The 24,169-nt window shown below is 36.9% G+C and overlaps 1 protein-coding gene across 8 annotated transcripts in view; it reads right to left on the reverse strand.

Moving 5' to 3' along the window:
* ALMS1 (Alstrom syndrome 1) overlaps positions 1 to 24,169 on the reverse strand; it is a 186,828-nt gene that overhangs the window by 27,309 nt on the left and 135,350 nt on the right. For 7 of the 8 annotated variants that reach the window (XM_010829757.1, XM_010829756.1, XM_010829760.1 and 4 more), the window contains 3 exons: positions 16,602 to 16,745; positions 14,978 to 15,142; positions 11,947 to 13,109 (listed from right to left, as the gene is read on the reverse strand). In XM_010829757.1, the coding sequence (XP_010828059.1) occupies positions 11,947 to 13,109; positions 14,978 to 15,142; positions 16,602 to 16,745 (1,472 nt within the window). The remainder of the gene's footprint in view (positions 1 to 11,946; positions 13,110 to 14,977; positions 15,143 to 16,601; positions 16,746 to 24,169) is intronic. The other variant, XM_010829754.1, reaches the window with a different exon arrangement.

A 24,169-nucleotide genomic window follows, 5' to 3' on the forward strand; every position in this document is an offset into this window, starting at 1 on the left:
AGAGAATCAAAAAAAAAAAAAAGAGAGAAAATAAAAGAAATCAAAAGTTTGTTCTTTGCAAAGATCCAAAAAACTGGACAAATTTTAGCTAGACTCACCAAGGGGAAAAAAAGAGAAAATGTAAATCATTATAAATTAAGAATGAACCAGGGGGTGTTACCATCAATCACACAGAAATTAAAAAGGACCATAAGGGAATATTATGAACAATCATATGTCAACAAATTAGATAACCTCGATGAAACAATTTCTTAGAAAAACAACCTACCAAAACTGACTCAAGTAAAAACAGAAAATCTGAACAGAACTATAATAAGGAAAGAGACTGAGTCAGTAATCAGAAAACATTCAACAAAGAAAAGCCCAAGCCTATTTCACTGGTAAATTCTAAAAAAAAACCATTTAAAGTAGAATTAACAGTAACTACTCACAAACTTAAACAACTTCAAAACAAGAGGGCTTCCTTGGTGACTCAGTGGTAAAGAATCTGCCTGCTAATGCAGGAGACACGGGTTTGATTCCTGATCCAGGAACATCCCACATGTTGTGGAGCTACTAAGCCTGTGTGTCACAACTATTGAGCCTGTGTTCTAGAGCCCAGGAACCAAAACTTCTGAGCCCACGTGTCCCAACTACTGAAGGACACACACTCCAGGGCTTGTGCTCTGCAATGAGAAGCTACTGCAACAAGAAGCTACTGCAATGAGAAGCCCACATACTGCACCTAGAGAGTAGCCCCTGCTTGCCACAATGAGAGAAACCCTGTGCGGCACTGAAGACCCAGCACAGCCAAAAAGAAGAAAAAACAAGGAGGATCACTTCCCAATTCATCCTATGAGGACAGTATTACCTTCAGAAAAAAAGGCTAAGATATAATAAAACTACAGACCAGTACCCCCTTAGCAATAGAGAAGGAAAATCTTCAACAAAATACTAGGAAACTGAATCCAGCAACACAGAAGAATTATACATCAAAACCAAAAGGGATTTATCGAGGGAAGGCAAGGTTGGTTTCATATATGATTAACAGTCAATGTAATACACATATTAATAAAGAAAGAAAACATATGATCATTTCATTATACATAGAAAAATCCTATGGCAAAACCCAAAACCCTTCCATAATAAAAACACTCAACAGGGACTTCCCTGGTGGTCCAGTGGTTAAGACTCTGCCTTTTTACTGCAGGAGGTACAGATTAGACTAGCTGGGGAACTAAGATCAGGCATGCTCTGTAGTATGGCCAAAAAGTAAAACAAACAAACAAACAAACACTAAACAAAATAGGAATAGAAGAGAATTTCCTCAGTCTGACAAAGAGCATTTATAAAAATCTCAGAGTAAACATCATCTTTAATGACCAGAAAGATTTCTCCCTAAAATCAGGGGTAAGACGAGGATACTCAATCTTACCACTTCTATTCAAGATAGTACTGGAGATTCTAGCAAGGGCAACTAGGCAACAAAAACAGAAAAATGACATTTTGGAAAGGAAGAAGGAAAACAATCTCTATTTGCAGATGACACACTACTCTACATAGAAAACACCAATGAACACACACAACTCAAACATACTCAAACTTATAAACAAGTTCAACAAAGTTGCAGTGACCAAGATAAATACGAAAAAAATCAGTAGATTCCTGTACAGTTCAGTTCAGCTGCTCAGTCATGTTCGACTCTGTGTGACCCCATGGACTGCAGCATCCCAGGCTTCCCTGTCCATCACTAACTCCTGGAGCTTGCTCAAACTCATGTCCATTTAGTTGGTGATGCCATCCAACCATCTCATCCTCTGTCATCCCCTTCTCTTCCTGCCCGCAATCTTTCCCAGCATCAGGGTCTTTTTCAATGAGTCAGTTCTTTGCTTGTTAATACTTGTTAGTCTACACTAACAAGGAAAAGTCCCAAATTGAACTTCAGAAAACTAGTTATGTTGGTTATTAAAAAGAATAAAAAATAAAATATTCAATATACTTTTAACAAAAGAAGTACCAAACTACAAAGAAGTGGAAACTACAAACATCATTGAAAGAAATTAAAGATGACCTAAGTAAGTAGAAAGACATCCCATGTTCATGGATTAGAAGATTTAATATCATTAGAGTAACAATATTCCCTAAATTCTTCTACAGTTTCAATGCAATCCCTCCCCAAGATTCAAGTTGTCTAGTTTCTTCTTTTGGGCAGAAACTGACAAGCTGATCTGAAAATTCCTAAATTTAAAATGACCCAAAAATAATACGCTTGAAAAGGAAAAAAGAAAGTTGGAAGATTCACACTAATTAGACAGTGTTGTAGTGGAATAAAGAGAGACATAGGTTCAGTGTCCAGAAATTAACCCTTACATTTATAACTTTATCATAAAAAAAATTTTTTTTCCTTTATGATCAACTGGTTTTTGCCAAGGGTGCCCAGACAATTCAATGGAGGAAAGAATAGTCTTTGCAACAAATGGTACTAAGACAACTGGATATCTACAGGCAAAAGAATGAAATTGTACTGCCTCAACACCACATACAAAAATTATTCATCAAACTAAAAGTAAGAACTAAAATTATGAAACTTTTAGAAGAAACAAAAAAGAGTAAATATTTTGTAACCATGAGTTATATAGCAGTTTTAGATATTATACGAAAAGAATCAGGGACAAAAGAAATAACAGATAAACTGAATGGTTTTGTCAAAATTAAAACTTCTGTACCACAAATAATACCATCAAGAAAGTGAAAAGCAAGTCACAGAGTGTAAGGACATGTTTGGAAAACATAGGGACTTGTATTCAGAATAGACAAGAAATAGTAATAAAATGACAAATAACTCAATTTTAAAATGGGCCAAGGATCTACATAGATATTTCTCTAAAGAAGATATATACAAATGGCCATTAGGCATATGAAAAAATGCTCAATATCAGTAGCTGTTAGGCAAATGCAAATTAAAATCACAGTGACATAACTCTTTACATCCATAATATGGCTATTATCAAATGACAGAAAACAAGTGTTGATGAAGATGTAGAAAAACTGGAATAAAATCTAGGTGCAGCCACTAGATGCAGATGCAAAATGGTGCAGCCACTTTCGAAAACACTTTGGCAGTTACTCAAAAGCTTAAACAGAGTTACTACATGATTTAGCAATTGTACTCCTAGGTATATACACACCTAAGAAAACTGAGGAAACATGTGGACACAAAAACTTATACATTAATGTTCACTGCAGCATTTTTCATAATGGCCAAAAGAGCAGAAACAATCCAAACGTCCAACAACTTATGAATAAACGTGTTGTACATGCATATGAAATACTGTTTGGCCATAATAAACACCAACTGACTCATGCTACAAAATGAACCCTGAAAAAATTAAGGGGAGACTAGGAAACGACTGTTAATGGGCGTGGAGTTTCTTTTTGTATGAGAAGAACGTTCTGGAATTAGTGGTGATGGCTGCCCTTTAAAAGAATGAATTGTAGGGCTTCCCTGGTGGCTCAGTGGTGAAGAGTCCGCCTGCCAATGCAGGGACACTGGTTTGATCCCTGGTCCAGGAAGATCCCACAGGCCTCAGGGCAACTAAGCCTGTGCACCATAATTACAGAATCCTGGATACAAATACTGAGCCCATGTGCTGTAGCTACTGAAACCATGAGCCCGAGAGCCTGTGCTCAACAAGTGAAGCTATCAAAAAGAGAACCCCATGCACGGCAACTAGAGAGCAACTCCAACTCGCCACAACTAGAGAAAAGCCTGTACAGCAACAAAAACCCAGCAGAGATAAAAACATAAATAATTTAAAAAAAGAATGAATTGTGCTGCTGCTACTCCTGCTAAGTCGCTTCAGTCGTGTCCGACTCTGTGCGAACCCATGGACGGCAGCCCACCAGGCTCCCTGTCCCTGGGATTCTCCAGGCAAGAACACTGGAATGGGTTGCCATTTCCTTCTCCAATGCATGAAAGTGAAAAGTGAAAGTGAAGTCGCTCAGTCATATCCGACTCCTAGCGACCCCATGGACTGCAGCCTACCAGGTCCCTCCGTCCATGGGATTTTCCAGGCCAGAGTACTGGAGTGGGGTGCCATTGCCTTCTCCGATGAATTGTGAGGTACATAAATTTTATTTTTTGACCAGCAATGAGACACACCCTGGGAAAGTAAGAAAATAAATTTTAAAAACCTGACAAATTTTGAAAATCCAGGATCCAACACAGGGAAAGAAAGACGGTTGCATCTGGCACCAGATACATTACACATATGCACCCAGGAAAGGGGGAACAAAATTAACTGGGCTCTGAATAAAAGATTATTACTGGGACTTCCCTGGTGGCCCAGTGGTTAAGAATCTGCCTTGCAACACAAGGGAGGTGGGTTCGATTCCTGGGAGGGAACTAAGATCCCATATGCCACATAGCACTAAGCCTGAACGCCACATCTAGAGTCCATGTGCCACACTGTACAATGAAGATCCGTGTGCTGCAACTAAGACCTGAGACAGCCAAATCAATAAATATTCTAAAAAACTGTTTAAAAGTTTTATACCCAAACAAGTTGTTATTCCTATACAAAGGTGACAGAATGATAATCTCAAATTTGCTAGAACTGAAGACATGTTCACTGCTAAAAAACTACTGAAAAATCTATCCAAACAATAAAATTATTTAAATTAATAATCAGTTATATTGAAAAGACTTGTAACAAATACCGATGCTTTTAAAAAACATACAGTGATTTGGCTTATAATATGAAAGAAAAATGTTATACTTCTTGAAAATAAAGCCAATCAATACAGGAATAATACTTCCAGAATAAACATAAAATTCACAAAATAAATATTGGTACATTGGGGGAAGTGTGCTGTATGTGGGGAGAAGTAGGGCAAGCACAACCAACTTCTTAATTCTTCCTATAATAGTGGAGTCAATAGATACTAACTTCATTTCTGACAGTGATACATTTGAGACAGTGGCTTAAGCATATCTGTTAGTTACAAGGCTGCTGAATTAGCAAAAAAAAGAAATCATATACCAATGAAAAAAAATTGAAACCTGTAAGAAATCACTAGAAATGATAAGAAACACTGAAGAACCAAGACAATTTTGGAAAAGAACAACAAAGTTGGAGGATCCATACTTCCCAATTTCAAAACAGTAATACAACAGTGAAACACTGGCATAAGGACAAGTAAATCAATGGACTAGAATAGACAAAAATAAACCTTTGTGCCATATGGTCAAATGATCTATGATCAAAGGATCTCTGACCCTTGACAAGGGGCCAAGATCACTCAATGGGAAAAGAGTAATTTTCTTAACAAATAGTGCTGGGAAAACTGGATATCCACACACTCTTACAAAGAATGAAGTTGGAACCTTACTTTATAGCATATACAAAAATTACCTTGAAATGAAATAAATACCTAAAATCATAAAATTCTTGGAAGAACACGTTAGGAGAAAGTTTCGTGGCACTGGACTTGGTAATGATTTCAAAAGCATATGAAGCAAAAGTCAACAATTGGCATTGCATCAATATTAAAAATTTCTGTGCATCAAAGAACACAATTAAAAAAGGTGAAAAGGCAACTCACTGGTTGGGAGAAAAATTTATAAATCATGTATGTGATAAAAGGTTAATACTCAGAATATATAAAGAACTTCAACAACTCAATGACCAAAAAATAAATAACATGATTCAAGAATGGACCAAGTATTTGGACAGACATTTTTCCAAAGATGATATATGAATGGTCAAGAAGCATGTAAAAAGATGTTCAATATCAGTAACCATGAAAGAAACGCAAAGCAAAACTGTAAGATATCACTTCATACTTCTTAGGACGCCACTATTAAAGAAACAGAAAATAAGTGTTGGCACAGATGTGGAGAAAGTGAACCGTTCTGTCTCATTAGTGGGGCTGTAAATGGTGCAGCTACTGTGGAAAACAGTAGAGTAGTTCCTCAAATAGTTACAAACAGGATTACCACATAACTGAACCACTCCACTTCTGGATATATAGCCACAAAACTGAAAGCAGGGTCTCGAACGGACATTAGTACACCCACGTCCACAGCATCACCATTCACAACAGTCTAAAGGCAGAAGCAACGCAAGTATCTACTGCTGGATGAATGAACAAATGTGGCACACACACACTGCAGCATTAGTCAGGCTCTTTTTTAAACAGACAATCCTGTCAGATGGTACAACACTGATGATCCTTGAGGAGATGCTAAGGGAAATAAACTTGCTACTTAAGGATAAACACCGTATTCCACTTACATGAGGTAACTAGTGTAGTCAAATTCTTAAGACACAGAGAGTAGAATAGTGGTTGCTAGGGGTGAAGCATAAGGTGGTATGTATTTAATATCACTGAACTATACCAGCCACAAAAATAAATTCAAAATGGATTAAAGACAAATGTAGGAACTGAAACTACAACCAAGAAAAGACTAAACTTCCTGAAGAAAACACAGGCAGGAAGCTATGTGACGCTGGTTGGCCTCAGTGCTTTTTCTTGGATGTATCTTCTCAGGCGTGGGAAACAAAACCAAAAATAAACAAATGGGACTACATCAAAATAAAGAGCTTTTCCATAGTAAAGGGAACCATCAAGAAAAAGAATAGGCCATCTACTGAATGGGAGAAGATAACTGCAAGCAATTTATTGGAGAAGGGGTAAGTAAGCACAATATATAAAGAACTCGTACAACTCAACACAAAAAAACTAAACCTGATTTTGAAAATAGGCAAAGGATCTGAATAGACATTTTTGCAAAGAAGACATGCAGATGGCCAAGAAGCACATGAAAAGATGCTCAACATCACTAATCATCAGTAAAGTAAAAAGCAGAAGTACAATGGGATATCATCTAACATGTCAGAATGACAGTTAGCAAAATACAACAAAAAACAATGTGGGAAAGGATGCAGAGAAAACAGGATGCTCATGCACTACTGGTGGGGATGGAACTGGTGCAGCTGTTATGGAGAACATGGAGGCTCCTCTCAAAATTAAAAGCAGAACTACCACATGATCCAACAATTAACCTATGGCTATTTTTCAAAAGAAAACAGAAACACTAATTTGAAGAGATAACTCCACTACTACATTCACTGAAGCATCATTTAGAATAGCCAACGTATGGAAGCATAAGAATTCTTATCACAAGGAAAATATCTTTTTCTATTTCTTTTATTTTCTATCTATATGAGGTGATGGATGTTCACTAAACTTACCGTGATAATCATTTCATGATGTATACATCATGTGAAATGCCAGGCTGGATGAATCACAAGCTGGAATGAAAACTGCCAGAAGTAATAACAACCTTAGATGTGCAGATGAGAATACCCTAATGGCAGAAAGAGAAGAAGAACTAAAGAGCCTCTTGATGAAGGTGAAAGAGAGTTAAAAAGCTGGCTTAAAACTCAACATTAAAAAAACCACAATCATGGCATCTGATTCCATTACTTCATGGCAAATAGAAGGGGAAAAAGTGGAAACAGTGACCAATTTTCTTTTCTTAGCTCCAAAATCACTGCGGATGGTGACTGCAGCCATGAAATTAAAAGACAACTGCTCCTTGGAAGAAAAGCTTTGACAAACCTAGACAGTGTATTATAAAACAGAGCCATCACTTTGCCTATAAAGGTCCATACAGTCAAAGCTACGGTTTTTCCAGTAGTCATGTATGGACGTGAGAATTGGGCTATAAAGAAGGCTGAGTGCCAAAGAATTGATGCTTTTGAACTGTGGTGCTGGAGAAGATTCTTGAGAGTTTCTCGGACTGCAAGGAGATCAAATCAGTCAATCCAAAGGAAACCTGGATATTCATTGGAAGGACTGGTGCTGAAGCTCCAATTCTTTGGCCACTTGATGCGTAGAGCTGACTCACTGGAAAAGACCCTGATGTTGGGAAAGACTGAAGGCAAGAGGAGAGAAGAGCAGAGGATGAGATGGTTAGACAGAATCACCGACTCAATGGATGGGAATATGAGCAAACTCCAGGAGACAGTAGAGGACAGAGGAGCCTGGCCTGTTGCGGTCCATGGGATCACAAAGAGTCAGACATGACTTAGCAACTAAAGAACAACAAATAAAAGATAAGTTATTATGCTGTACTCAAACAGATATGTCAATTATATCTCAATCAAACTGGAAGAAAAATAATTTATAACACTTGTACATTGACAACTACAAAACACTGCTGGAAGACATTAAAGATATAAATAAATCAAAAGACATTCTGTATTCCTGGATTGGAAGACAGTATCATTAAGATGGCATTAAGCCCTAAAGCAAACTACCTATTAAATGCAATTAATATCAAAATCACAATGACATTTTCAGCAGAAATAAAAAAGCTGATCCTGCTCTCTTTTTACTTCTGTCATTTTTTAGTTAAATTTTTATGTTATATTGGAGTGTAGTTGATTTGCAATGCTGTGTCAGTTTCAAGTGTTTAGCAAAGTTACTCAGTTATACGTATACACATATCTATTTTTTAGATTCTTTTTTCCATTTCGGTTATAAAAGGAAAAAGAAAAAAAAAAAAAAAAAGCTGATCCTAAAACTCACATGGAGACATAAGACCCCGACTGGCCAAAAGTGTCATTAAAAAAAAAAAAAGTTGTAAGGCTAACATTTCTCAATTTTAAAATTTACTGGCAGCCCAGTGGTTGAGAATCAGCCTTCCAATACAGGCGATGTGGGTTCAATCCCTGGTCAGGGAACAAAGATCCCACATGCTGTGAAGCAAGTTAAGCACCAAAACCACTGATGCCTGTGCTCTGCAACAAAGGACCCTGCGTGACACGACGAAGATCCTGCTTGCCACAACTAAGATCCAAGGCAGCCCAATAAAAACAAATAAATAAATACTTTTTAAAAACCCCAAAACTTACTACCAAAACTACAGTAATCAAATAAGTGTGGTAATGACATAGATATGCATGTAGATCAAAGGAACAGAATTGAGACCCTAGAAATAAACCCTCACATCTGTGGTCAATGGTGTCAGGACATTCAGTAAGTAAAGAACAGTCTTGACAACTGGTGCTGGGACAACTGGATATCTATGTGGAAAAGGATATTTGGTTTCTGTGCTGTGCTTAGCTGCTCAGTCATGTCTGACTCTTTGCAACCCTACAGACCATAGCCCGCCAGGCTCCTCTGTTACTGGAGATTCTCCAGGCGAGAATACTGGAGTGGGTTGCCATGCCCTCCTCCATAGGATCTTCCCAACCTAGGGATCAAACCCAGGTCTCCTGCAATGCAGGCGGATTCTTTACCATCTGAGCCGCCAGGGAAGCCCAAGAATATTGGAGTGGGTAGCCTGTCCCTTCTCCAGGGGAACTGCCTGACCCAGGAGTCTAATCAGGTCTCCTGCATTGCAGGCGGATTCTTTACCAGTTGAGCTACCAAGGAAGTCTGTTTGACCCCTACCTCATACCATAAATTAACTCAGTATACATCCAAGATGCAAGTGAAAGAACTAAAAGTATAAAATTCTTGAAAAAAAAAATAAATGGACAGATCCTCATGACTCTGGATTTGGCACCAAAAGCACAAGCAACAAAAGAAAAGATAGGCACACTGGGGCTTCATCAAATATAAAATGCTATGCAGCAAGGAACAGTAAGTAAGTAGAAAACACATATTTGCAGATTACACATCTGATAAGCTTGCACAATCCAGAATATATAAAGAACTCTTTCAACTCAAAAACATAAAGGACAATTAAAAAGTGGACAAAGACCTGAATAGATGTTTTTCTAAGGAAGATCTAAAAATGATCGAGTACATAAAAAGGTACTTTAACATCATTAGTCGTTTTGGGAAAGGGAAAGGCAAAACAAACCACAATGAAAATGACTGTGAGTATGAGATACAACTTGGTACCTACTGGGATGGCAAAAAAAGGTAGAGTGTTGGTGAATGTGGAGAAGCTGGAACCCTTAGAAATTGTTGGTGGGTATGTCAAATGAGGTAGCCACTGTGGAAAACAGTTTGAAGGTTTCAGAATAAGCTTAAAATTATTGGGTTGGCCAGAAAGTTCAAGTTTTTCCATAACCTCTTAGGGAAAAACCTGAATGAACTTTCTGGACAACCCAGTAGTATTTCCAACTCCTACGTATATACCCCAAAGAACTGTGTGTAGGTGTTTAACAACTTGTACACAAATGTTCACGTTAGGTCTATTCACAATAGCCAAAAGGCAGAAACAACTCAAATGTCCATGAATGGATGGATAAATAAAATGTCGTCTAAACAAGTATTATTATTCAGCCATAAAAAGCAATGAACTACTGACAGATGCTAGGACATGGAGAAATCTCAGAAGATTATCCTAAAGTCAAAGAAGCCTGACACAAAGATCACATATGATGTGATTCCAATTAAATGAAGTAACCTGAGTAGGAAAGTTCAGAAACACGAAGTAGACTTCTGTGGTTGTCAGGGACTGGTAGGAAGGAGCAAAGGGAGTGACTGCTTAATGAGGTTTCTCCTGGGTGATGAAAAATTCTGGGATTAGGCATGGTGATAGTTGTAAAACACTGTGAATGTATTTGGCGCCATGGAACTGTCCACGCAAAATGATCAACTGTAGACTTCATGCTTTATGTTTTACTACACTATCCCTCCCAAAATGCTCTATCTGCATCCTTTCCCCCATCTCCTTATGGAACAAAATGCCTCAATCCTGTCTTTCCCTATTCTTTGCTTACTTAAAAAAAAATCTTATGGTACTATTTATACATGTAAGTACTGTCATTAAATACCTACCAAAAACTCAATGATGAGAAATAATATTTATGGTAAATGTCTGAATGTTTTGTGCCTTCTTCCCACTAGACTAGTGGTCTCCAAATTGTTTGAATTATTGGGTTCTACTGATTAAATATTTCTGAGCAGAAATTATTAGATACTTACAAGTTATGTATTATTGCTGTATTTATGTATTGTAAAACATAGACAAAACAAACTTTAAAAGGTTCATATTCCAATGAACCACTTTGCAAGTATCCTTATTTGGAGAGCACATCTCCAAATAAATTTTATCTTGGGTTAAAGTGATGGTTTGCATTTACTGACCCTGTAAAATCTGCCTTTATGGAATTCTCTAAATTAAGGCCATATTAGCCTCATATGACTATTGTTACTGAGAACATATTGTAAGGACTCCGTTGAGGATTTTGTTACACCACAATGCTTTCTTGAGGACAGATTAAATTTCTCTTAAGTCTTTAGAACCAGAGATATCTGTACTGCTCTTGAAATTTTTGTTTTTCTATTAGAGTTATGCAACTGATCACAAAATTCTACCAATATTAACTAGTAGAAAACATAAAGCAAAATTTGTGACTCATTTTTAGGAACCATATCCACAAGGTATCAACTTGTCTTCCCATTACTCTTAATTATTCACTCATTTGTTTTAAAAATCATGTTGTAGCTCACTCCACCCTGGCTTCAATCTAACTTTCTATCATTCCAATTCTTCATCAACTTAAAAAAATCATATCATATTACTTATATATGTATGTGTGTATGTATATGTGTGCTTAAAAGAACGTCAAGATTTCTTAAAAGATAGGGAGGAATGAATAAAGAAAATCAACAGGCAAAAAAAAAGCAGGCAATATTGTTCAGAATGAAGGTCATTCTAAACTTGAAGTTCCCCTGTCCCAAGGGTATACACTGCAGATTCTGAAGCATTTAGCAGCAAAGCCTTTCATCCAAAGGGTAATTTGTAAATGAGTGTTGATGAAAAGAATGACAACTCACAATAGCACTGTGCTACACTTTCTCACTCTTTTCCAGTTGGTAAGAAATATTATAGGGAGGAAAGGGCAATTGGCTTTTTTTCACCTGTGTGCAAAGCTTAACTAAAGAAGTCCATGAAAAAGGCAGTCACATTGCCAGATGGAATTTGTAGCCATGTACCTGGATGTGTTTCCTTCTGGTGTGCTCTGAAGTAATTTGGGGATAACCTGTATTCAAAGCTTTCTTGTTTTTCTTGCTCCGCTTCTCAAGGTATCTCCTCTGGTGGTCGGTGATACTGCTGTATAATTTAATTCGCCTGGGTGACAAACAAACTCTTTCATGGCCAAAAGCATGGATCAATCGGGCAGTGTCAATGGTGGAAATTGAGCTGCTCCTCTCATGCAAAGTCATTTCCTTATCTGTTTGGGTCAATATATCTGATTCCACAGGAGAAGTGGTGGTAGAAAGGATGTTGGTGGTCGTATCTGTGAGCAGCTCACTATCCTCTGAGTGTCTAGAATCTGAAGAAGTGTTATTTATATAATGAAAACCTGGATGTTTTCTCAGAATGTATTTATCAAACTTAAACTGCTCAATTTTAATCTGATTGGGCCTCCCAGCTTGATGAGCAGAAAGAATCTTATTTTTTTTAAGATCACCTGTGTTTTTATGGCATTTCTCCAGGCTTTTATACCGTTTCTTTTTCTGAAGCTTGTTTTTCTGCTGCTGCTGTTTATCACTCCATTCCTTAGCATCTTGTTCCCCTCTGCTGTCATCCTGTGTACTTTCTGAGGGCTGAAGAGAATGTGTGATGGGATGCTGAAGAAGTTTAGCCAAACGATCAAGTCGCTCCACCAAGGAAAGTTCCTTCTTGGCACTGACCTCAGGTTTCTGCTGCTTCTGCCGTTCCTGGTATCTGTTCCAGAGTTCATTCAAACTCACAGTGTGCTCACTTGTTAGCTCTGGGGTGGCCTTAGGATCCCTTTTTAGATCATTAATTTGTTTGTCAGATTTTGGAAAATCTCTAGCCTGACTTTGAGTAGCACGCTTCAGTTCCTTGTTTTCCAAGTTTACGTTGATACTGAGGCTCTCTATTCTGGTATAATCTGTCTTTGTCTTTTCCATATGTTGACAAGGGGAAGGAAGACAAGTGTATTCTCTTTGTTTGTCTGGATGATGTTGAAAGAAATCTTTCCAAGAATGCCTCATGAAAACACTTCTTCCTAAGGATTCATGGCAAAAATCTTGGTCACTTGACAGGTGCACTGGATGATGAAAGTAAAACTTAGCTGACCTGAACACAGAATGGGTGGTGTTCTCAAATTCCGAATGACATCTGGATTCTGAAAAGGAGGGGAAAAAAAGATTTGAAGTACTTTCAAAATATCTGCATTCCATTTAGAAATAGTATTCACATTTAATTCTTTATATGGCAAGAGTGGACAGTCCCCAAGCCTTTCCTGGACTACAAGGCCATCACCCTGGCCTCCCCTTTCCACAGCGATGGAAGGTGGAAGAAGTTAACTACATGATAACCAGACTGTAGCCATGAAATAAGCTGCCACAATTCTGAGAACTGGCCTCAAAGAAATGGGAACAAACTGACCCTGGAATTGAAGACTAACTATACTTAAAATAGTCAAGATGATGCTGTGTGACCACTGCATGACCAATTTCAAGACGACTGTCAGAGCTGACTGCAGTTTCTGCATGTAGTCCCCTCCTTCCACGTATACACCCTGAAACTTGCCTTTAAAAGCTCTTACCCACTGGTTGTCAGTGGGGGAGTCAGCCTTTGGACGTAAGTCTCACCCACCCTCCCCCTAGTCTGCTAGCCTCCAAAAGAAAGCAAACTTTCCTTTCCATAAAAAAAAAAAGAATGGTTTATATACAGATTCAGAAAATTCACTGCCTGTATAAAGGATTCATGCTGTGTGCCTAGAGCCCAGACTGGCATGGGCTGGCATGAGTCAAGAGACTCAGGGTCAAAAGACCCAGATTCTAGGTTGGATTCTGCCACAATCTGGCTGTATGACCTTGAGGAGGGCACTCTGGTTATTGGGATTGTAACAGCAGCTGCTATCTATCACTGCCTGCTATGTGTGGAGTATTATAAGATATGCTTTACCTCTTTTTTTCTCTCTCTTATAAACTTGATAGAGAGGTATTATTAACCTCATTTTCAGCAAAGAAACCTGAGACTTCACTTTTATCATCAGTAATTAAATGGATAATATTTTCAAAAATGCCAACTCTTTACATGTTTTACAGCCCAGGAAAATTCCTTTTTTGTGAAGTATCTTCACACCTCCCTCCACGCAGATGATACCACTCTAATGGCAGAAAGCAAAGAAGAACTAAAGAGACTCTTGATGAGAGTGAAAGAGTTGAGTGAAGACACTTGCTCCTTGGAAGAAAAGCTATGACAATCCCAGACAGCATATTAAAACCCAGAGATATTGCTTTGGCCACAAAGGTCCTTCTAGTCAAAGCTATGGTTTTTCCAATAGTCATGTATGGATGTGGGGCTTCCCTTGTGGTTCAGATGGTAAAGAACCTGTTTGTGATACAGAGACCCAGGTTCGATCCCAGAAAGATACTCTGGAGAAGGGAATAGCAACCTACTCCCGTACTCTTGCCTGAGGAATTCTATGGACAGAAGAATCTGGCAGGCAACAGTCCATGGGGTCACAAAGAGTCAGACATGACTGAGCAGCTAACGACCTGGGCTATAAAGAAGGCGGAGCACTGAAAAATTGATGCTTTCAAACTGTAATGCTGGAGAACTTGAGAGTCCCTTGAACTGCAAGATCAACCCAGTCAACCCTAAAGAAAATAAACCCTGAATATTCACTGAAGCACTGATGCTGAAGCTGAAACTCCAATACTCTGGCCACCTGATATGCAGAGCCAACATATTGGAAAAGACCCTGATGGGAAAGACTGAAGGCAAAAGGAGAAGGGGGCAGCAGAGGGTGTGATGGTTAGACAGCATCACCAAATAAATGGATGTGATTCAAGCAAACTCCAGGAGACAGTGAAGGACAGGGGTGCTTGGCGTGCTGTAGTTCACAAGGCTGCAAAGTCAGACATGACTTAGTGACTGAACAATGCTCACCAGAATTAAGTGGAAACATGTGGACACTGGTCCCTGGGGGCAAACATGCTCTCTCTCTCTTATAGCTCCTACCCCACCACCCAATCCCATTACCTGCAATATCTATCTGTAAGGCTTTCTTTTCTTCTGACCAGGCTTCCTTAGGAACCTTCCTCTTACTATGGATCTCCTCTTTCTGTTTAATGGCTTTAGCGTCTGGCAGACTATCAGTCTTTGTGTCTTGAGTTGAGTGCTGTGAAGCAGCAGCAGTACTGGAACCTAAGACAGGAAAAAGAAGATTGTAAGTTGACAAAACGTATTTTAAAATACTTTTCAAGCATCTACCCTGGGTTGGGAAGATCCCCTGGAGAAGGGAAAGGCTACCCACTCCAGTATTCTGGCCTAGAGAATTCCATGGACTGTACAGTCCATGGGGTTGCAAAGAGATGGACACGACTGAGCGACTTTCACTTTTCACTTTCACTAGAGTGAGAAGACAGTTAAGATGGGTAAACACTGAGAGTGAAAGAGAAAGACATCTTGGGGAAAGGGGACTACATATGAAAAAAATGGAATCAGGAAAGTAACTCAACATCTAAGAAATAGAACAATTATATAATTTATTTGATTATAGAATTTGTAAGCACTGAAAAGTTGTTTGGGAGCCAATTCTACTATTCTCAAAGACTAGGCTAAAGAGGTTTATTTTTAATTTGTAAGGGCAATGAAACTTTTTGATGTGGAGATTAACATGATCAAAACTTTTTTTTGAAGCACTGATTTAGCTACAGCAAAAAAGGGGGTAAATTTTTGAAGTTCTGCTCAGAATACATATAAGTTCTGAAATAGAAGCAATACACACAAAAAAGAGAAGTGGCTAATTATACTCCAAAATATGTTTCAATATTTATAACTGTGGCAGAAACTACCAGCTGCCTTCTGAAATTGATTTTCCTCTGCCTCTGAAATAGAACCTGACTTAGCTGGGCATATGTTTATGAGAAGAGAGATTATATTCCCCAGCCTCCCTAGCATCACAGGTTGGTGTGACCATGTGAATAACTCTGGCTAACAGGATGGGAGGGGAATGATACATTTAAATTTTGAGAAGTATTTAAAGGAAGAAATATACTTTTCTCTTTTCCTGTTTTCCTTTCTACCGCCTGGAATATGGGTCTGATGGCTACAGTATGAGAATGGAGGCTAAAACATTGAAGCAACGGGAGAGACAGAGCTTTGTTACCTGCTTTATCTATTCTTTCTATCAACAAGTCTTTTTTGTTTTGTTTTGATCTCTGAGAGCTAAAGCTAATCCTAACTTAAACACACTTGAATAGGCATATTTAATTAGTACAGTCCTACTGAAGTGTTTTAACTGAGTAGGTAGTTAGGAAGTAAACAAGTTAAATTCCTGAAGAACAAAAGCCTATGTATGACAATGTTATTAAAGAGCTAGCATCTCATGGCACCAAATACTTTTATCAGAAATGTTTTTTAAAATCCATTATGTGAATTTATGGCAGTCAGATTAATTTGTGTACAATATACACAAAGTTTTCCAAAAATATCTCAAAGAGCTTTAAAAACGTTGATTTCACCTGCCAGTGCATACCAAAAGCTGCAGCTAATATTCTATTTCAGACATGGACAAGATGGAGCAGGGTTGAAGACAACTGGATAACACTTTTCTATTTACTGATATATTCATTTTAGAAGGCCAGAAGAAAATGAGTGATACCTCTACCTGTGGTATCTTTCTCCAAAGATTCTTTTTCTTCAGAGCCAGCAATCTTGGTCACTGCCTTTTTAGTGTAGATCTCCTTTTCTTGGTTTTTGTCTGAGAGGTCCTCATCCCCAGTGATGAGAACTTGAACGTGAGCATCTGGAATAATGATGTGATTTGATCCCATGGAGAAGGAAAAGGTAACACCAGAAAGTAATACACCACCCTCCCCCCCAAAACAAAACCTCTTTATATACTAGAGGAAAAAAGCATCTCATAGGCTCAACCATGTAAAAGCTGTGGCAGTTCTGAGGACTGCCACATATGACAGTTTTAACATATGACAGTTTTGGGGAGTTTGGAAAACTTTCCATATTTTTCTGTGTACAATCATTTTAAATAAAATCTGCTCTTTGCTGATTTGATGCAACAGTAAGAAAAAAAAAGGGGGGATCCAGATCAGGTATCTTTCAAAGTAGAAAAGTAGATCTGAACAATCTTTTAAGTTCTTTGGCCTAGTCAAAGTTTTTCTCAATTAGGGGGCAAATTTCATATAATACTAGAAAAAATTTATATCACCTAGATTTTATATACAGTACTCACGTAATTTTAAAAAATCTTCTTGAGTTAAATTTGCCTGATAATTTCTAATTCCTTTTTCTTGGTCATATTTGCTAGAGATTTATCTACTTAATTGGTCTTTTAAAGTGAGTTTTTTTGTGTATATGAGAAAACTCAAGTGCAAAATTATGTTGGTAAATAAATTAAAAATCACCAATACAACAACTAGGATACAGTTACCGAGCAGTTAATAATGGTTATAGAGCTTAAAAAATAAAACATTACAGATATAGTGATATAATCATAGATACTCTATGTGAAGGCTCAATTAATACCATTTTCAGCAGCAACCTTAAGCTCAATTTAGAATCTGCCAATTTCAAGGATGTTTTTGAATGTATTGGATTATTTTGCATGTCTTTCTTTAAACTTTATATAAAAAGGTGTAATACTCTGAGTACCTTTAACTTGTCTTTTACACTCCAAATTATGATTGGAGGATTTACTCATAGTGACTCTAATTAATTCATTCTCAATGTTACACAGAATTCTATTCAATTAATGTATCAAGTCATCTGTTGATAAACTTTAGGCTATTTCTAATTTTTTTAATATTAAAAAGCATTACAATGAACATTGTTGTAGAATTTCTTTGTAGCTTGTATGAATTGCAAATATTCTCTCAGTCTGTGTCTTGTCTTTGTTATATGTCTTTTGGTATACAAAATTTTTTAATAATATCATATTTATTTTTTTTTTCTTTCATGGGCTGTGCTTTGCAGGTCTCATTTAACAAACCAGTATTTCATGGTCAAAACACAGTCATCTAAATTCTAAAAGCTTAAAGTTTTCCTTTTTACATTTAATATCACTTGGACTATGCTTTTGTTTAGTTTGCACTAGGGCTTCCCTGTAGCTCAGATGGTAAATAATCTGCCTACAGTGTTGGAGACCTGGGTTTGTTTGATCCCTGGGTTGGGAAGATCCCCCGGAGGAGGGCACGGCAACCCACTCTAGTATTCTTGCCTGGAAATCCCCATGGATAGAGGAACCTGGCTGGTTACATTCCACAGGGTCACAAAGAGTTGGACACTAACGAGTGACTAAGCACAGAGCACACAGGGATCTATCAGATTTTATTTTTTCTTACATCTATCATCAGTGGCCAAAACACTATTGACTAGTTCACCCCCTCCCCAGGATATGTCATCTGTGGCATATATTAAGTTTCCACATTCATGGGTGTGTTTCTGGTCAACACATTGTTTATTACTACATATTAGGTCTTAAATATATTTTATACACACACACACACACACACCACACACATGCACACAGTAAGTCTTTTGATATCTGGTATGGCAAGTTCCCTATCTTATTCTTTAAATTTAAATTTAAACTTCTTGATTTTCAAAAAAACCTTGGAATCAGCCTGTCAAGTCCCACGAAAAATTCTACTGGAATTTTGAGTAGTGATGCATTGAATTTACTTAGGGTTCCTTACTGTAATTCAATGAAGCTTAATCATTTTCTATGTCCTTTGTTAGAGTCATTTCTAAGTACTTATTTTTTGTTGTTTTTAAAAAGCGTATCTTAAAAATGCCTTTTGCATTATGTCTCAGAAGACACATACCAAATATTGCACAGAGAATTCAGTGAATTGTTAAAAAAGTGAACATGTACCAGGGTTTTAAAAAAAACCTGGCTCGAAGTATACATGCTCCCCTCATTCTTTCTTCCAATCTCCCCCAGGATGATAATTAACAGCCCATTTTAAATGCAACAAACTACTTATATTTCTGAACTTTCTGTAAATAGAAAAAAAGAGCACATAGCCTTATGTCTTGCTTTCTTCTCTCATGTTGTATTTGTAAGATCCATTAAGTGTTAAAACATATTTGTCCTTTACTTAGTCTCATTTTCTGGTTGGTATTAACAATGTTAATACAATTCATCCATACTACTGGAAAAATAACGGGCATTTGGTAATTTCTGGTTTGAAGCTATTACAAGAACTGCTGTAAAGAATATTCACTTGTTTCTCTTGGTGCTCATGCACATCCTCTTCCATGGAGTATATAATTAGGATCAGAACTGCTTGATGATGCTTTTGTGTAACTTAGTAGATAATGGCAAATTGCTTTCCAAGGTTACTCTCGAAATTTACATTCTCACCAGTAGTGAATAAATACCTCTTGTTTTATATTCTTACCAGCACAGTACTGACTTTTTCATTCCAGCCATTCTAATGCGTATGCAGAGATCTTACTGTGATCCTAATTTGCAAATCCCTGCTGATGAATCAAGTTGAATATTTTTGCCTTATGTTCATTGGCTATTCGATACTCTCTTTTATAAAGCACCTAATTCAAGTACTTTTGTCCTTTTCAAAAATTGGATTGCCTATCTTTTTCACATTGATTTGTATTAATTCATTTTATATTCTAGATAGAAGTCCTTTGTGAGATACGTATTGAAAACATCTTCCCCACTCTGTGGCTTGCCTTTGACTCTCTCATTTGGTGGTTAATTAATAGAATACCTTAATTTCATGTGATATATCTGTCAATATTTTCTTTTATGGTTACTATTTTTGGGGGCTAGGGATTCGATTTAATAAATCTTTTCCCACTGCAAGATTATGAAGACATACTCCTCTGTATTTTCTTGCAGAAAACTGACATATTTCATCTACCTATGCCTTTCATATTTAAATCTATGAAGTATATGGAATTGATTTTGACGTGTAGTGAAGTAGGGGGGATCAGTGTTCTTTTTTTTTTTTTCCCCTAATATCCAACATCATTTTACCAAAAACATCATCTTTTTCCCCACGGTACTGCAGTGGTAGCTTTATCATCAATCAGGTGTCCATACATATGTGAATCTGTTTCTGGAGTATTCTCTGCTCTGGTCAGTCTGTTTATCTTTGTGCCAACATCACACTGTCTTGATTACTACAGCTTTATAATAAGTTCTGATACTTGGTAGTATAAATCCTCTAGATTTGTTCTATTTCAATTTTTTATTACATATATTTAAGGGTATAACTTTACCCTAACTATCACTTTGGCTATCTTCTATACATTTTGATATCAGAGTTTTAAATATATTGCAACTTCCAGTATTACTTTAACTTCTGAGTTACTTAGAATTAGTTTTAAATTTTCAAATGCATGGTTATTGTATTAGTGTATGTATATAATATTTATATATTATGTATATTAGTTTCCCAGGGCTGCCACAGTAAATTATTACCAACTGAGTGGCTTAAAACAAAATACATTTATTCTCCCACAGATCTGGAGTCAAGTGTCAGCAGGAACATGCTCTCTCAAAAGGCTATCTGGGAGAATTCTTCCTTATCTCTTCCAGCTTCTAATGATCCCTAGTACTCCCTGGCTTAAGGCAGCACAACTCCAGTCTTTGCTTTTGTCTTCACATGACCCCCTCTCCTAGTCAGTAAGTACACGAATCACTGGATTTAAGGTCCACTCTAAACCCACAATGATTTAATCTAAAGATCTTTAACTAATTACATCTGCAAGTAACATTACATACTGAAGTTCTCAGTGAACATGAGTTTTGGCGCAATACTATTCAACCCAAAACAGATTTTTGTTTTGTTATTACAAGTTTTTATTGTTGATTTCTAATTTGGCTACAGTAGTCAAAGAAGTTGTTCTGTTTGAACATCATTTCTTTAAAAGCAACAACTTCATCCATTTTTCTAAGTGTTTCACCTGTTCTTTAAAAAAATGCAAAGTTCTCAATCAAATTTTAAAATTCCATTGTTTAAATCTTCTCTAATTTTTTTGTTTCATTTTTTTCCCTTTTTATTATTAAAACCCTTGTGTAAAGGGCTGACATTAAATAGAACTCAAGAAGGGTTCTCTGCTTCTTAGGAAACTCCCACCCAGAAGCAGGTTATCTATGAATGGTTTAGTACCTGACAGGTGAGGGCTGTCCTGCACTGTCCAAAACCAAGCCAGGCATGCCGCACCACACCCCCGCGGATATGGGCAGCCGCCTGCCAGAGGGGGACCAGCTATCTGAACCCACCAAGGCTTCCATGGTGCTGCCGTATGGTTCTACCTCAGTGGGATTCCAGAGGTCTACAGTCTTAAATCTCACAGATGGTAGCTTTGACCAATTGGCTCCTCAACCAAGTACATACACTTTAATCCTCTTTCCAGCATCTCTCAGTTTCTGATGGATATGAACTGTTGGGTTTACCTATATCTTCCTGTCATTTTTTCCTGCATACAAGTTTGAGTACGTGAAAATAAGCTCAAATTTTACCTTGCTTGTTGTTATATTTGAACCTTTTTTTATTGGAAGGGAAACTCGTGTGTGCATGCGTGTGTGCACTCTCAGTCGCCCAGTCATGTCTGACTCTTTGTGACCCCATGGACTGTAGCCTGCCAGGTTCCTCTGTCAATGGGATTCTCTAGGCACGAATACTAGAGTTGCCATTTCCTACTCTTATATATAGATATAGGCGCATATATATATATATATATAATTCATAATTATATATAATTACATATTATATAAACATATATGTTTTAATATCAGATATAATTATATAGGTTTATATAATATATAATTATATATTACATATTATATAATTAATATATATTACTATTAGGAGTATTCCTACTCCTAGGAGTATATATATTTTATATATACATATATATATTATTTTTTGGCCTAGAATTTTATTTTGTCAATATTAACACTGCTCGCTACTTTTTCTTTGGTTAGTATTTGCCAAATATATCTTTTTCTATCTCCTTTATGTTTTGGGAGGTAACACAAAATAAACAGTAATCTAATCAAAATATCAGAAAGTCGAATAGTTCCGTTAAGCTTATAACAGAAATCAACAGTTTTCAAATACAACCAATTCATTTAGTCATTTCTTCCAGTATCACTAGCCTTGTTTCCAAATAACATGTTTCATATTGTTGTATCCTTTTTAGTTCCAGAAAATTTTTTATTTTCTTCTATGATCAATAGGGATTTACCTCTTAGAAAACTTTCCTGTCACAGCCATATTCCCTCCTTCTATCTTTTGAAGTTTTAACCCTATACTAATGTTCAGTGTTTATATAGTATGTAAATAAGAGTCTTGATTTAGTCAGTCTTCAGTTCATATGTGATTGTGTTATGTTTCTGTTATTCACATTAAACCAACTAGAATACTGTAAACATATTTACTTTCTTTTAAAAAGTTTTGCTTTTCCTGAGGAGTTAACAATTGCCTGTTTTTACATTTGCTAAGTTTCTCTATACCATTCCCTTCATCATCCTTATAAATGGAAACAGAATCGAAAATCTCTTCCAAATACAGTCAACTATATAAGGCAGTCTTATCAGCTTGACTTTTCTTACAGTCCTCTATCTGAACTCGTTCTCGATCTTCTGCACCACTGCTGCAATGGCAATTCCTTTCCCACTCTCCTATGTTGACCTCATTTCCTTCATTCTATGTTTTCCTTTAAAAAACTTAAATCTTTAATTTTAATGAAATAATTTTCCCTCATAATTTCAAGGCATTATTCCTTTAGTTTCTAGTCCCATGTATTACTTTCCTTTTTTTAATTGGAGTATAGTCACTTTACAGTGTTGTATCAAGTTTCTACTGTATAGCAAAAGGAACAAGCTATACGTATACATATATCCCCTATTTTGGGATTTCCTTCCCATTTAGGCCACAGACCACTGAAGAGTTCCCTGTGCTATACAGTAGGTTCTCATTACTTGTCTATTTTATAGATAATATCAATAGTGCATGTATTATTTTTTAAAAGTTTAACATCAGTCTAATATCCATTTCTTTATATGGTACTTGTTTTCTCTTTGGAAGCCTTTTGAATCTCCTCTTGCCAGTGTATCAAAATTTCAAACAGTCATGTGCTTTGATGTGGATTTTTATGTACATAATGGTTCTTATTAATATGAAAATTAATATCCTTCACTTTTGGGATCTATTCCTATACTAGTCCTTTGATTGCTTCTTTTTTACCTTCTTTATCTTCTGTATGGAACACCTATTTTTTGATGATGACCCTTTGGAGTCAATCTTGAATTTTCTTTTCATTTTTTTTTTCTTTTCCCTTCTTTTTACATTCTATTTCCTATCAGAATTTCTTACTTTTATATTCCAATCCTTATGAGATTTTTATTTCTGATATATTTAATGGGTTCACTTAGCTGGTATACAAAAGTTTTCTCCAGCAGGTATCTTCTCCCTATTCTTCTTAACCCTTTAAAGTGAGAGGTTCTAAGGCTGGGCTTTGCCCACGGTTAATCAGGAGGGCTTTCCCTTAGGATGTAAAGTCTGAAGTAGACCAACAATAATAGTAACAGATGATCCCTATAAGAAGCGGGAAGTTACAGGGGTCCCTCAGGTAACAAAGCCCAACTTTATTTCCAACACAACATCCTTACCAAATGCACAGTTAGTAAGTTCACTGTGCAGACTTCTAATGGAGTTCCCTGAGCCTACCACTTTTTGTTTCCTGTCAGTTTCTGCATATCCACCTTCTTCACAAGTGTCTAACAGTGGGATCACAGGGTCACCTACATGAACCAAACTGCCACTAGTATATAGCTAGCATATGAGCGTTTTCATTTATGAACTACATTTTGAAAAAACAGTTGCCTTTTTATTTACTTGGCAGCCTCAGTGCTAACTGGCAGATAAACTTATCTCATTTCAAAAGACCTCAAAATGCTTTTGAGTGCAACAAAAGTTATCTGGAAGAATGTCTGCACTTTAGCAAGCAGCCTTTCGTTTGGTTTCCTCATAAAAGCACTAACACCATCACAGGAAATCATTAACACTATGCCCAAACCAGAACATAGAGCCAGCAGCCCTTGTTTGAATACAGATTAGTAGCTCCTATCTGGCTAATAGCTATGAACATGAATAAAAAACTGTAAATGTAACAAAGTAACATATGTAAGTATACATGTAGAGTTTTCAGTGGCTCCTGAAATTTTCCTTTAATAAA

This window comes from Bison bison, unplaced genomic scaffold (assembly GCF_000754665.1).
Source record: "Bison bison bison isolate TAMUID 2011002044 unplaced genomic scaffold, Bison_UMD1.0 scf7180017864508, whole genome shotgun sequence".
Lineage (NCBI taxonomy): Eukaryota > Metazoa > Chordata > Mammalia > Artiodactyla > Bovidae > Bison > Bison bison.